General features: G+C 47.3%; 2 protein-coding genes across 11 annotated transcripts in view; one reads left to right on the top strand and one right to left on the bottom strand.

The window, feature by feature from the left end:
* WIPI1 (WD repeat domain, phosphoinositide interacting 1) overlaps positions 1 to 12253 on the top strand; it is a 48950-nt gene extending 36697 nt beyond the window's left edge. For 2 of the 3 annotated variants that reach the window (XM_081899794.1, XM_081899793.1), the window contains 6 exons: positions 360 to 467; positions 2126 to 2290; positions 3147 to 3254; positions 5897 to 6018; positions 7278 to 7378; positions 11712 to 12253. In XM_081899794.1, coding sequence (XP_081755920.1) covers positions 360 to 467; positions 2126 to 2290; positions 3147 to 3254; positions 5897 to 6018; positions 7278 to 7378; positions 11712 to 11753 — 646 coding nt within the window. In that variant the 3' untranslated portion in view covers positions 11754 to 12253. Of the gene's footprint in view, positions 1 to 359; positions 468 to 2125; positions 2291 to 3146; positions 3255 to 5896; positions 6019 to 7277; positions 8659 to 11711 lie in introns of all 3 variants that reach the window. The other variant, XR_014165353.1, reaches the window with a different exon arrangement.
* The window catches only part of ARSG (arylsulfatase G), a 120308-nt gene continuing 111770 nt past the window's right edge, over positions 6656 to 15193 (bottom strand). For 7 of the 8 annotated variants that reach the window (XR_014165330.1, XR_014165331.1, XR_014165332.1 and 4 more), the window contains 3 exons: positions 14492 to 14824; positions 12219 to 12476; positions 6656 to 8204 (listed from right to left, as the gene is read on the bottom strand). Coding sequence is in view for 1 of the 8 variants with exons in the window: in XM_081899738.1 (XP_081755864.1) it covers positions 14526 to 14824 (299 nt within the window). In the remaining 7 variants the exon portion in view is untranslated. The remainder of the gene's footprint in view (positions 8205 to 12218; positions 12477 to 14491; positions 14825 to 15193) is intronic. The other variant, XM_081899738.1, reaches the window with a different exon arrangement.

Raw genomic sequence — 15193 nt, 5'->3', positions numbered from 1 at the left:
AGGCTATTTGAAAACCTAGTACGGGAGCCAGAATAATATGCAGTATTATCCCCATGTAACAGGTTTGCAGGGGCTGAGGCATTGTGGCTTACAGTAAATGAATTAATGGCTGAGCTGAGATTTTGAAATGAGGGCTACAGCCCATTCTCTTTTCCAGTGCTACACCACATTCACTCATTGTTGGATCCCTAGCTGTAGGACACACAGACCAGCAGCAGGATATGATTTGATCATATCACGTTCATTTCCACCACTACCTCTCTCAGATCTGCTTATTTTGGCCACGGCCTAGCATGGCCTGACCTCCTTTTTGTTTTTGTGTCAGCTGCAGCAATCCTCTTTCCTTCCCTTGGGCTTAGGTACGTGAACATCAGCTCCCTGGTGTTCAGTATGGACTCGCAATTCTTGTGTGCGTCAAGCAACACCGAGACCGTTCACATCTTTAAGCTGGAACATCTCACAGACAGGTGGGTATCCAAACAGTGCCGCGTGGGCTGTGGGGAGTCTTAGCTGCAGTGAGATTCAGCCCTGGCCCAGCACAGCTATGGGAAGAATGGGAAAACGTGGCTCATGCATATCCAAGCCCTCACTGTCAGTTGGCCCCAGGGTATGCGATTTCAGCACATACTTGTCATTTCCATCAAGTTACTGGTTGTTGTCTTTCTTTTTTTAAATGGGCCCATGTTGTTTAGACAAAGTTGTGGTGCCACACAGTGGGATGGACGTGTGGCTGAGAAATGGGATTGCTAGGACAGGAATCAAGAGCATGCCTTGATTGTTGTGGCAGCACTCCAGGAGCCAGGAAGAGCAGAACTGAAGGAGCCTGGGACCAGAATTGAGGGTGAAGGTGGATCTGGGGTGTGCTAGACCCAGGAAACTGCTCGAGCATCCAGCCCAAGGTCCAGCTTCCAGGCCACAATATTTATTCCAGACATTTGTTGGAGAGAGGCAATGTCGTTGCAGCTCTGTGACCAGCACAAGTCTGCAAAGGGCTTGCGCCTGTTTCTGCCTTCAGTTGTTTCTGGGCCAAGTGTCTGTTTGCAAAACCAGTAACTTCAGTTCAAGAATTGCTGTTTGTAGCAGGGGCAGCTATCTTTGGCTGTATATGGACATTGTGCATCACCCAATGGTAGCCCGGTTGCAGTTTTGGTATCTGTGAAAAAGATAGCTGCCATCTTTGTCTCTGGATAACTTCAAGTCTGTTTTGAAGCAATGACTATTAGAGTAGCCACCCACAGCGCTGGTGTCCTCCACACATTTTGAACTACAGCTCCCATAATTCCTGACCATTGGCCATGCTGACTGAGGCTGATGGGAATGGAGTGCAAGGTCATCAGAGGGCGCTAGGTTGGGGGAGGCTAGGCCAAAGATTACTAGGGAGGAAAACTGGAATTGGCTTGGGTGGAACTGAGCCTCTTTAACATAATGCACATTATCCAGGATAAATGTTGAAAATAGATAATGTACGCAGAAGCCCTGAGAAATGATCGGCTGTCACTGATAACTGCTTCCCGTGGTAGATTTAAAGTTGGAACACAACCCTTTGCTTAGCACAGACTTGTTTTTAGCTATTCATTAGTGTTTGGGTAAGAAGGTACATTCATAATGGCTTTCTGTGAAATGGGGTTTAATTGTACAGGCTGTATCTTAACAGATCACTGCATTCACTTCCCAGCATAGGAGTGTTTTGCCCAGTTATCATTGGGACACACAGTGGCTTATAGCATTGTTGCCTAAATATACTCGTTCTTGTTGGAGCAGACAAGTTAGCTCAAGCAAGCACAGCTGTGCCGGCATTATATATGACGAAACATTACACAAAGTTGGACAGCTGATACAATTTTAACTTGCATGTAGATTTCAGGTTTGACTTTATTGGCAATTATATTGTGCCACGTTGCACTTTAATAAGTTGTAGATTCGTGTATGCCCCGAGGTTCTTATACTCTGAAAATGCTGACACTGAGGCAAACTCCCAAGGGGGAAAAGAAGAATTAGCAAAGGATGAATAGGAGCCAGGGAAGTTGCATGTATGTAGCCTTGAGGGGTTTAGGACCACACTATTGCATTGATGCTGCCTGGTCTCGACTAAGAATCTCAGTGCCTGCTGCTTTGTTTCTCTTAGCCGGCCGGAAGAACCCCCGTCCTGGAGCGGCTACATGGGCAAGATGTTCATGGCCGCCACCAACTACCTCCCTTCTCAAGTGTCGGGCATGATGAGCCAGGACCGGGCCTTTGCCACCGTGCGCTTGAACTTCTCTGGACAAAGGAACATCTGTGTGCTCTCCACGTACGTAAGCTGTGGCTATAGCAACCGAGCAACAGCTCCTTCTGTGTATATATACATAGACATCTCTCAGAGCAGCATATATATATGCGCGCGCACACACACACACACCCTGAGTTGAGGCAAGCTGGAAGTTTGTTAGAAATGTATTGACTGCGTGGCAAGATGCGACGTGTGGGAATGTTCTGTATCTTGCTTCTTCTGCACTGGACCACTGCCATCTGCATCTGCTCCAGGGAAGTTGCTGGGTGCACAATACAGGCAGTTCAGAATTTTAATCTGTTTTGTGCCCCAGGTCTGAAAGGGAGTAGATTGCAATGGTCTCTTTAGGGGCTTTCTGCCTACCAGAAGATAGGCTGAGGATGTCTTTGACCCAGGAGTAGTAAATGTGATGTTCTATGGACTACAACTCCCATTAGTCCTGACTGTTGGCTATGCTGGCTGGGGCTGATTGGACTTGTAGAGCATCACTACCTCTGCTTGGCAGGAATCTAATTGATGGAAGGAATTATTATTTTTTACCCTTTTCCAAGTTGTGAAGGCTCACAGCAGTGGTGGTGGTGCTCATAGTGACTGAATTTGGGAAGGTCTCGTGTAGGAGAAGGTATCTCCACTGGTGTGTTAAGCAGAACAATGCATCTGTACATTTGTACCATCAGGGTGTGGTGTGTGTATCCATTTTTCCTCTGCTTAATGAGAAAATATAGTAATTGCACAAGAGGAGAACTTACTCATCCAGGAACAGGTAAAATTCACAGCTAAATACCACCTGATGTCCTGGCCTGCCTAGGGTAGGCAAATGGATGGAGAGACCTTTTGTGAGTTCCTTTCAACTCTCCTCTTGCACATTTCTTGTTAGAATCCAGAAGTTGCCTCGGCTCTTGGTTACGACGTCTGACGGACACCTTTACCTCTACAACCTGGACCCTCAAGATGGAGGAGAGTGTGTTCTAATCAAGAAACACAGGTAAATGATACAGCTGAGCTGTTTGAGCACTGCAAGGGGAAATGTCTGGAGGTGGTTTAGCGTATACAAAGGGAAGCCACAGGCTATAATAAAATCATGCCCTGTAGTGCTTTAATTCGTTGGTGGTTAAAATTATATACATGACTTCCTGAACTATGTGAGGTATTCAAAGCTGCCCCACCTTCTAGCAGAAATCGCAAATGTCTCCTGATTGATGAATCAGGGCAGGCACCTGCACTCTGGCTGTATATACTAGTTTTCTGTAGGTAGGCGTCTTCTCCCCCCACCCCCGCTGCCAAGGGGAGCATCTCACAAAATTACCTCTTGGGTGAAAACCATCAGACGGTTTGGCCTGAAGCACAAAATCTGAAGGCCATTTTATCTCAGAAAGACAGAAATGTCTGCACACAAAAGCCCCAACCAGATTGTGCAGACCTGGGGAGTAGGATGAATCCAGGGAACTCAACAAGGATGCATGTCACATGTGGAATTGATGTAGCAAAACAGATATTGAGAGCCAGTGTGGTGTAGTGGTTAAGAGCAGTGGACTCGTAATCTGGTGAACCGGGTTCGCGTCTCCGCTCCTCCACCTGCAGCTGCTGGGTGACCTTGGGCCAGTCACACTTCTCTGAAGTCTCTCAGCCTCACTCACCTCACAGAGTGTTTGTTGTGGGGGAGGAAGGGAAAGGAGAATGTTAGCCGCTTTGAGACTCCTTAGGGTAGTGATAAAGCGGGATATCAAATCCAAACTCTTCCTCTTCATATGTGAGAAGAACTAAGCTCCCTTGTTGGAAGGGAAGAGTCATAATGCAACACTTCAAAGGTTCTTGGAGGCAAGCAGACACATAACTGGAGGGAGGTTTGCTCTGTGGCAAAGAGATGGAAGTCCTTATGGCAGTGGTAGCCAACCTGGTGCCCTCCGGATGCTGTTGGACTTCAACTCCCATCAGCCCCATCAGCCTGCTTGGAGTTGTAGTCCAACAGCATTTGAGGATGAACGCATTGGCTGCCTCTGCCATAAGGTTTTCCCAAAAGGATGAGGTGACGCATGAGCAGCCTCTGATTGCTTTTTAGAGAACTGTTTCAGGTGTTGTGGGTTGTTTTTGTACATTACTGTGGTACTTGATGTTATGCAGTTTATAGAGATTCCGGAAAGATAAGATTTGGAGGGCAAGTAACACAGCCCGAGTCACTGAGCCACAAGGGAAACATGTAGGTTTTATTCCTAGTTTGAGGTGCTTATATTTGCACTGGAAATAGCTAAAGATGACAGTGAAGGTGCCAGGCCTTTGTAGTTGGATCTAAACACCCACCTAGGTATTAATTTGGCTGTCAGCTTTTGAAGTGCTATTCAGCTCACACACCAGCATGCTTCAGATGCAGAGGCTGTGACTAAAAGGCCCGCTACCCTGGGCCGCCCATCTCATTCAGGCATCGCCAGCACTCTTGTGTCTTGGCCTGGAGCCTGTGTGTGTTCTGGTCACCCATAAAACTTAGGTCACCTCAAGTGAGGGCTTTATTCTTGGGTGTTGCCTGTGGCTCGGAATCATGGCTGTGTCCTCCTCTTCATCTGGACAGCTGCAGTGGAATTTCTCTACAAGCCCGTCCTTGCTGTCTAGCGTAACAAGCAGAATGACTGCCCGTCTCTTTGCAAAGAGAGAAGTGAGCCCTTGTATGTAGCCTGGTGGAGTGTAACGTCTGTGCGTGCTACTGCCCAGCCCTTTGGGCTGGCAAGGGCAAGAGGACTGGGTGGCACCAGGGACTTGCAGGAGGTCCCACAAGCAGCAATGAGCGGGTAAACCCAGTAGCAGAGGGCCGCCATGAACTTCTGTGGTGGAGTACAATTACTACCATAAGGGATATGCTTTAATATGATATTTGTTGTTGTTTAAATAGGGGTATCACTTAATGTCTAAAGAACTGTCAGAGATACTATACTTCTGAATGCCAATTGCTGGAAATTGCGCTCAGATCCTGCTTGTTGGCCACTGTGAAAGCAGGCTACTGGGCTAGGTGGGCTGCTTATGTTAAATGAGAGCCCTGCCATCTTCTCTGTAAGGGAGAAGTGTGGGACGACACTGTGGTTGCTCGGTGGTGATGGAAAGGCAATTGGGCTTGCTTTGAGGTCCTGCATAACATTGTGTTGCATGCATATGGGTATGCATATGTATGTCTACAAATTTGGATAAGTAGCTTGAGCAAAGATGGGGAAAAGGAGACCGATAGTTGAAAGGGCGGTGGTGCAAGATTACGATAACAGAGCACGGGAGACTATTTCCCTTACCTGCTGCGCTACTGAAGAAAAGGGGTCTGAAGGATCTGGTGTGGTCCGAGGTCCCTTTCCCCACCTCCACAGCAACATTACACTTGCGTCCCAGCACTCTGCTCCCTTTCTTCCAAATGCCAACGTAGTCCTTTTTGGAGAGGTTTTGCCGTTGTGCATTTGTGTTGGGAAACCAATGCAACATATGGGTCAGAGATGGATGAGACCACGGCACAAGACCCACATGCACCAGCCGTCCAGCTTATACTTTGCTACCCATCACAGTGAAATATGGACATGCATTGTTGATGTTACTGGGTAGCTTGGGAGGTAGTAACTAATTTTATTCTCTTTTTTCCCTGCCTCAACATACAATCAGCTTGCTTGACCTGGGAAAGGCAGAAGAGAACAAAGAAAACGATCTCCGCCCCCCAGTACCTCAGACTTATGCTGCAACGGTAGCCCGGCAGAGTTCGGTGCCTTCACCTTCGATGGTGCCAGGTGAGTGTCAGGTTGTCATTCAATATCTTCAGGCTCTTGGTTTAGCCAGACCAGAACTGTTCATGGCTAAGTATCCCTAGATAATGACGTATCTATACATCCCCCTTGATGTTCTTAGGGAAACAAGGTTCTTTTTCTTATCTGTCACCTCTTCAGATGCCCTGTACCTGGGAGAAGGGGTCTGGCCATAGGCAGAAGGCCAGGTGTTTCCTCACGCTTTTAATTTCACATTGCCTCAGAACCAAACAAAAGAAATTGAAGCAGCTCAGCACCCTTTGCTCTTTGTCACAACATAAATCTACGTGGCCAGCGTTGCCAGCAGTGGCGTAGCGTGGGTTGTCAGCACCCGGGGCAAGGCAAGTAATTTGCGCCCCCTAACCCGTGGATTTGCGCCCTCTAACCCTAACCCCCAGATGTTGCGCCCGGTGCGGCCGGCCCCCCCTGCACCCCCCACGCTACGCCACTGGTTTCCAGGCCAAGCCACACGTGTTCTATGATATAAAACCATCAAGGCTGGGTGCATTATGTAGAAGTTTAGAAGAAGAATAAAGTCTGATAATGCGCACAGAATTCAACTTCCCAAGAATCTCAGCAACCATAAAGCAAAAAAAAAAAGAAAAAGAATAGATCACCCTGATGCAAATCTTTACCTCTCCTTTATTTTTGTAATGCAGAGAAACAGCAACAAATGTCTTCTGGACATCTTGTTTTGCTCTGTGTTGCTTATAAATGCAAAGTAAATGTAATTATAGGAAACATACCCATTGTGCTGTCTAATAGACAATGCAGACTCCCTTGCTTGCATGTTGGTGATATGCTTTGCTCATGTCATCCCAAGCAAAGCCACTAGAAATCTGAACCGACTTGCTTGACTACTCTCCTCTCCCCTAAGTAAGACTCTTTCCTCTATCCTGTCTGTGCAAACAAGTTAGAATGTGTTTCTGTCCGTCCTTTATGAAAAGCCTTGGGCGCCACTAATGCTTATTGAAGATCCCACATGAATCAAAACTCTGCATGTCTGATTCACAGTGGAAAGCCTGAGGCTTTCATTAGAATGGAAACTTCTCCCCACCACAGTCTGGCAACTGCAGTATTGGTGCAGCTCTCACAAGTCCCTTCACTTCTCTGTGTTTTGCCAAACCTTGCAGAAGGAGGGGGGAGAGCACTCAGTAAAAAGTCACCAAATGCCGCCCCTGTCTGCCCAGCCTTTGGGCTTTTCAGCTGTACTTATTTCCAGTATTTTGTTCCTTCTTAAATAGGTTACTCAGAAGATGGAGGAGCCCTTCGAGGAGAGGTTATACCGGAGCACGAATTCGCCACTGGGCCAGTGTGTCTGGATGATGAAAATGAGTTTCCACCTGTGAGCATTAGGAGTACTTAAGAGAGCACTATGGGCCTCATGCTGCGAAGAAAGCGTTTAACCTCTTCTTCCAGAAGGGCTGTCCCTTCCTCTCCTTTCTGTAGCCCGCGGCAACTAAATCAGTTATGCTCTTATAAATGGGTAGATAAACTCCCACTGTGCTGGGAGAGGGGCTTGGGAACAAAAATCTTATTTATAATCCTGATATCCTACTGTTGCATTGGTGTCCCAGGCCCAGGGAACTGACTGAGCAGGTCCATTCCTGCGGAGGTTCAGCAGTGCTACAGCTGCAGATGCTTCCAGACCATTTAATTGATTCCCACCCAAACCCTCGTCCTCCCAAGAGGAGGGCAAACTCAGAGTTCAAGTCTGGATTTCTGCAGAAAGCATCTGAGATGGAAATGGTGGGAGGAATCCTTCAAATGTCAGAAAGAGGCACGTTTAAGGGCACCCGTTTGGTCCTTTGAATGTGTGTTTGGATTAAGTGACCAAAACAATGATAAAACTGACTGGTGGCTCGTTGGCTTTGGCTTTTTGTGGGTTCTGGGCAATTGTAGCCCATGCCCTCATTCCTTCCCAACCCAATCCTATTGCTGGTAGCTTTACCATACCAGCAAGATGCTCAGCCCACCAGCTTTGCTATTTGCATGTGGGGCTGGGGGGAGGAAAAGACCTGCAGGGCAGGCATCAGTATAAAATGGTGGTGCAGGTAGAAGCATTACCTAAGGGGAGATGGGCAGGTGCAGTAAGCAAGTGCTGGCTGGGCAGCAGTCGTGCTAGTGATGGAGCTGCTCTTCCATCGCTGGGCTCTCGAGGTAGGAGCAGCCTGTGGCGGGAGAGAAAAGAGAGAGAGCGATCAGCAGCCCAAGCCTACTTACTGCTGCATTCACAGACCAAACCTGTCTTTAGCAAGGAAGGTTGGAAACTGGAAAACTTAAGGACATTTATTTGTGTTCCCGCTATCTTTCTCCCCTCTCTGTAATAGAAGTCTGCTACCTCCCAGTGTCTCTTTAATCAATGCTATTTATTTTCTAAGAAGTAACAAGCGATGTATTATGTTCCTTCTAAAGGGTCCCATCCCTCTTGCATGGTCTTGTACTGAGTCATGGGGAAGTGACTTTCATGCTGTGTCTTAACAGCATCAAGTGATCCAAGCATTATTGCAGAGCTAAGCATCTACCTGCCCAACCGCTTGTCTGCCTTGCTCCTGTTGCCGCTTCTCACGCCTTCTGCTTCCCCTTACCTGCCGCTGCCAAAACTCTTGCCCTGGGCTGTTAAAGGTGAGAGGAACCGTCCCAGATAGCCTTACGCTGTTGTTTAGAAGCTGGAAGAGGACTAACCTGGTCTAGGGCTAGGGAAGCCTTCCAGATGTTGTGGAACTACAACTCCCACAATCCCCGACTTCTGACCATGTTGCCTGGGGCTGATGGGAGTCCAGCAACACTGGAAGAGTCACACATCAGCCACCTGTTATGTATGGCACCTGCAAGCTCGCTCTCCCCTAACCTTCAAGGCTGCCTCATCTTCTCTTTGTGTCTGAGGGGGGAGGAATGCCATGGTGGGTGTGAGAGAGACAGTAGCGTAGCGTGGGGGGTGCAGGGGGGGCCGGCCACACCGGGCGCAACATCTGGGGGTTAGGGTTAGGGGGCGCAAATCCACGGGTTAGGGGGCGCAAATCCACGGGTTAGGGGGCGCAAATTACTTGCCTTGCCCTGGGTGCTGACAACCCACGCTATGCCACTGGAGAGACAGGATGGAGCTGGGGGTATTACTTACCATAGACAGCCAGGCAAGTGGCACATTGCACCTCTGATGTAACGGGCTTAGTTTTGGCATTTGCTACTAGTTGTGTGGGCTGGTGAAAAAGCCAAGGCTGAGCAATCACAATGTTCCCTGCTTGCTAGGCCACCGTAGGAGCTTTTGGGTTTGTTTGTTTTTGCGATAATTAAACTGTTCCCTCCGCATATGGCCATGAACACTTAGGCAGTATCCAACCCACAAAGACTAGTGTTCTATTTTAAAAGTGTAAAGTGTTGGCAATTTGGATTAATGGTTGTGTTAGTCGTGCATGCATATGGACGATTATTGACCTTCTGGGGTTTGGTCACAACTCGGCTGCACGCTGCGCTCAGCATCCTGTTTGAGAAGCTACTGCACTTAAGAGTTGTTTCTTTTTACCTTTGGCTGCCTTAATAGAGGAGGGTGGATGGCAATCTCTTAGTATTTCGTCATCTCTCTAGGATCAGAAACTTGGGATTGTTTTTCTCTCCTTTGTACCAACCTCCCAGGTTGTTATGGGGGTTTCCACTTGCCATATTAGTGCTCTGTGAAACTCTTGGTGGGATGATGTGCCTTATTCATAGGGAAATTGCCTCTCCATGGATATTGTAACAAGCATTTGGTTTCTTAACAGTGCAGGCGGGGATGGGGGGCAGTTTGACTGCTGGGCTCAATCTGGCAGGGCAGAATGTCATTTTTCCAGGGGGTCTGTCTGTGTGTAATGGACATACATATCCATCTGTTTTATCATCCCATTAGAAACAATGGGAGGGGAGGTAGAGATTTAGTGATCTCTGTTTCAGGAGCTTGACTGAATAATTCTCTAGAATGGGGGATGTCCAAGCCACTTCCCAGCATACCCTCTTTTTTTCTGGCCCTTCTGACAGTACTTTTAAGGTCAGTTGGACCGGCCCTTTTTGGAGCTAGCAGAGGTGGGAAGGGAAGCTCCAACACTGGACCTCCCTTTCTGATTTTGAAGCTCTATGTCTGACATAGAGGGTAGGTCCATTCTAGTCCATGGCTTGTAAGGGTGGCCCTCCTTGGCAAGGACGGTACCTTGAATTGCTAATATACTGGCATAAAAGAGGTTTTTCAAAGGGTATGTCTATTCTGCACAGGAGGAAGTATCTACACACATCAGAAACTGCTAAATTATCCCCGTTCCAATTTGGACAAAGTGGACTAGCCACACCAGACCCAAGTGCTAGAAGTTTTTTCCGATGTCTGGGTCGTATTGCAACCTTCACATTGCTAAATTGGGCATTCCACTACCATTCCTCCATATTACTTACAGGAGGTAGAGGGGAGAGTTAGGAGGGGAAAGCTAGGATATCTAATTTACAGCACCAAGACTACAAGCTCTCTTGTCCAGGCAAGCGTAAAAATGTAACTGCCACAAAGTGAAATGAGCGTTCTGCATGCGTTGCAGGTGACGATGGTGTGCATACTTTCTCCTACTTTAAGATGCTCTTCATGTGGAAAGCATCATTGTATGTGAAGCTGTGGATGGGTATGCCTGTGGAATCCAAGCAGCTTGGGATCAAGTACCACTAAAAACATGATTGCCGTGCGCCAGCTGCATCACTTATGCTCTTGGAAGAGCAATTTCCATACAGGAGCACAAGGAACTCCAGCTATTGTTAGGGTTGGGCGATACATTGCAGTGTTGAAAACCAGGTATCAGCAGCTAAGTATCAGCATATGCTGATATATCACAATGGCTGAAATGTATCTCAGCTGCTGCTTTCTCCCCTAAGTGGGGAGGAAGAAGCAGTAGAGATACATCGCCCAATCGCATACTGCTGTGGCTTCTGCAAGCAAGAGCAGTAGGAGGGTTTGATCAGCTATGGGGTGGGCAGCTTCCCACCCACCCTGCAGCTGATCAAACCCTTCCCTTCCAGCTCACATGAGCAAGCTGCGTCTTTCCTCTTGGGGTGGTTGGTTGCTCTGGGATGAAAGACAGCCCACCTTCCTGGGCGAAGGCAGGCAGGCAGCAACCAAGCACACAGAGCCTGAGAAGCATGTTCAGGCTCTGTGAATCTGTCTGCCTTTGCCTTCGTCCAGTTGGGCAGCCTGACTCTTTCCTCCCGGAGCGACCAAGGACCCCACGAGGAAAGACGCAGCCCGCCCAGACGCCTTTGCCTTTTGCAGACAATTTGAGCTGCTGATTCACTGTGGCTCCCTGGTTGCCGCTTGCACAGCACAGGGGAGACAGGAGGTGCGCTGTGCTGGTGGCGGCTGGGGAACCACGATGTATCAGGTGACCCAGCACATGCTGTGTTTACAACCAAGACAAGGTAAAGCAGTAAACACAATTCTCAGTCTTTCAGTTCCTCCTAAGATGGGCATTGGGGTTGCCCAGATGATTCTTTTGAATCAAGGACACGCCAAAAAACTAAGTGACCCACAGATTTTGCAGAAAGCAAAACAGTTGCATGGCAAGCTGCCTCCCTGCTGCTTCCTCTGCATGTTGGCAAAGTCCGGCTACAGCACACTCCCTGCTCAACGGCACGCTGCTGGGAAAAGTAAGGCCCTTCTGTTTTGATTTTGGTAGATAAACTTGTGCCGTGGAAGCCAGACGAACAAGAGGTCATGAGGAGTGGCAAACAGCAGAGCACGGAGCGACGGATGGGAGGTAGTTTGGAGAAACAAAAAAAGGGAAAGTGGAAGATCCCACAAGTGAGGGGGGAAGCCAGAGGTGCTCCAGTGCTTTTAACACAGTATGTTTCTTCTTAGCCCAACCCTTTCTGGCCCTTTGTGTGTATTCTCTTAAAAGTGCTGTGTGGGTTTGGTATCAATGTACTGTATATGCACATTGCTCTATACTCGAGTGTAAATGTAACCCCCCCCCCCAAAGAACCTGAATTTTATACACATGCCTGCCCTTTTCTAATTTATGTCGTGTATAAATGTACTTAACAGAAGTCTATTGATCTATGTCCTTTGTACAGTATATATACATAATATTTTACCCAGGCAGAATATTTTTGCAGTGACCTATTAGGGAGACAGGAAAAAAAAGAGAACTCCAACTTACTGTGTTGGCACTCTGTTTAAATACCTGTTAATAAAGTCACCATCGTGTCAGCAGCAGCAGCTGTCACCTTGCGTTCGGTCTTGTTGTTTTGAACGGAGCCCTAAAGATGTCAGCCTTGATTAAGTTTTACCAGTGGAACTGCTGCATCTGCTTGCAAACAGAATCCCTTTTTCTTTCTACTGTACACCATGCCTCAATTGCTATTTTCAGAGAATCGTGTCAGGAGATCCACAATGAGAATTGCCTCCCTTATTTTCCTTCGTATGTTGTGGACCATCCTGCCTGCAAAGAAAGAGAGATACTGTTTTTTTCTGTGTATAAGACAATATTTCCCCCCAAATTTTTAAAGTTTAAAATTGGGGATAGTCTTATACACGGAATGTTGGAATTATTTAATTTTGGGCTCAAAAAATAGAGGTTGTCTTATACATGGGGGCGTCTTACACACACAAAAATACGGTAATTATGTCTATAGGATAGTAAGGACCCGAGTCACTATTATTATTTAAATAATAATTCTTTAGATTTTCAGATCCTTGTAATTGGCTCTACCCGATCTTGCAGTGACTCCATATGCCTAAGACCTACTTTAAAGACCCCCTCAAATGTCTTGGGCCATGGCTCCTACTTAAAATAAAAATGGCAACCGTCTGTCTGGTTCTCGTGTCCCTGTTTGTAACACCTTACGCAACTAATTCGTGTCATCCTGATGTCAAGATGCAGCAAGCCCTGCCAGTCCGTGATGCAGAGATGGAGACAGGGAAATGCATAATCAGGTCACAGGTAAGTGATGCCAGACATGATGGAGGGGGGCAAACCAGACATGTTGCCATTTTGGGTGGCCATCACTCAAGTGTGACTGCTTCCAGCACTGGATTGAGGTGACTTTTGCAGAGAGCAGTAATTGCTTAAGGAGTTAAATGCCACCGATGCTGAGATGAAATGTCCCCATTAAAAAAAAAAAGAAGCGGTAAGTCTACAGTCTTATAGGTGGGAGGGTTCCCTAGAAAGTTGCATATACACTGCTCTTCTAACAGGATAGCATGTGCATCCTCAGAGGAGCTCCAAGTACACCTGCAGAAAACTTTTTTTTTGCAGGGAGAGACGCATGTTGGGGTGGGCCTTGGATCCAGAACCCCTTTTTTTCTCCAAAGCACTAAGAACTACACCAGTTTTTAGGGTGGCATATAGTTCATTTTCCCTCAAGTAGTAAAGGTAAAGGGACCCCTGACCATTAGGTCCAGTCGTGGCCGACTCTGGGGTTGCGGTGCTCATCTCGCTTTATTGGCCAAGGGAGCTGGCGTACATGTGGTCATGTGGCCAGCATGACTAAGCTGCTTCTGGCAAACCAGAGCAGTGCATTGAAATGCCATTTACCTTCCTGCTGGAGCGCTACCTATTTTATCTACTTGCACTTTGACATGCTTTCAAACTGCTAAGTTGGCAGGAGCTGGGACCGAGCAACAGGCGCTCACCCCGTTGCAGGGATTTGAACCGCCAACCTTCTGATCAGCAAGCCCTAGTCTCTGTGGTTCAACCCACAGCGCCACCCGCGTCTCTCAAGTATTATGCATTAAATCAGCAGGGCTGAGGATGTGGCAATAGTTCTCTACCATGAATGTTTCTGTGTCCCACCTACTCCACCAACAGATTGCTCTGGTTTAAACAAAATACAGTTATTTACTTGATCGTTTCCTTACAATAATAAGAACAAATTCTCTGGGCGCTTTACAGTCAAAGTCGAAAGTAAAAAAAACAAGAACAACATACATACATAAATACAAAAGTGCAACAGAACAAAGCAAAAGTATAAACAAGGGCTAACAATACAGTGGGTGCTCGGGTTGCGAACGTGATCCGTGTGGCACGTTCACAACCCGCAGCATTCGCAACCCACAGCGCTGCATCTGAGCATACGCAGGTTGCAATTTGGCGCTTCTGCGCAAAGCATGATTTAGTGCTTCTGCACATGTGTGAGCACCAAAACCTGGAAGTAACCCATTTGGGTAATTCCAAGTTTCGGCGCGTCCATAACCCGAAAACGCGCAACCCGAAGCGTTTGTAACCCGAGGTATGACTGTAGTGCCAAAGTTGTAAAAAGCAGATCCAAAATTAGGGAGCCTGGCTTGTGTGCATAAAGACTTAGAGCCATGTTAGAAATCTAGTCTGATTATAAAAGAAACAGCAGATGGAAGCTGCCCCAAATGGCACTGATTCAAAATACTTACATACCACCTTTCAACCCAAAATTATCAGAATGGTTTAGGGTGTAACAAAGTTTCCCCTGCTATTCTAACCTTGAGTCTTGTAGGCTTCCCTTTCCGTATCAGCTCAGCATCTCTGGGATGAGTTGGAATAAGCCAGCTGGCACCGGCAGACCAAATGCTGTGGGTTGCAGCAGGGTGTCACAGCTGGGTCATGAGAGTAGTCCGCTGTAGAGACATTGTCTGTTGCAATATTCCACAGAATGTCCAGGAGAGCCTTGTTTGCCACTGGCAGGACAGCACGGTACTCTGCAGTCTCAACGTCCAGTGGTGCCGCCTCCTGGATGTCATGCTGTAAGTTAAAAATGAGAGGTGGCTGATGGCGCCGTTCCTTCCCAATGCTCCCATCACAGGCCTTGGCACCACCTGGAAACAATGAGGCATGCAAGATGTTAGGGCTGCCATCTTTTAACAGGTATTCTTGCTGCAGAAGTCATGCAGTTAAAAGGAAAAACACCCAGAGCTCATTAGTGTAGCTTAAGCATGATACAATCTAGCCAATGGTAAACACTTTTACCCATTGATTTTGTGGAGGGGAACTAAGCACAGGCCCATTACAAGAATGGACCGGTTGCAGGAGCAATGGGTGGTCCAATGTCTGAAATAGGTATCTGTAAAATGTTTGCAGTTGGTTGCTTCTCTGTTTATTGTTTAAATACAAAACTTGGAAGTATGGAAGACATTCCTTGGAAATAATGCAAGATAGGTTCAGGAGGACCTGATACCAGCATCGCA

The sequence above is a fragment of the Podarcis melisellensis genome (assembly GCF_964234715.1).
Source record: "Podarcis melisellensis genome assembly, chromosome: 2".
Lineage (NCBI taxonomy): Eukaryota > Metazoa > Chordata > Lepidosauria > Squamata > Lacertidae > Podarcis > Podarcis melisellensis.
Note: the sequence above shows the minus strand (reverse complement) of the source record. Positions and strands in the feature narration are given on the sequence as shown.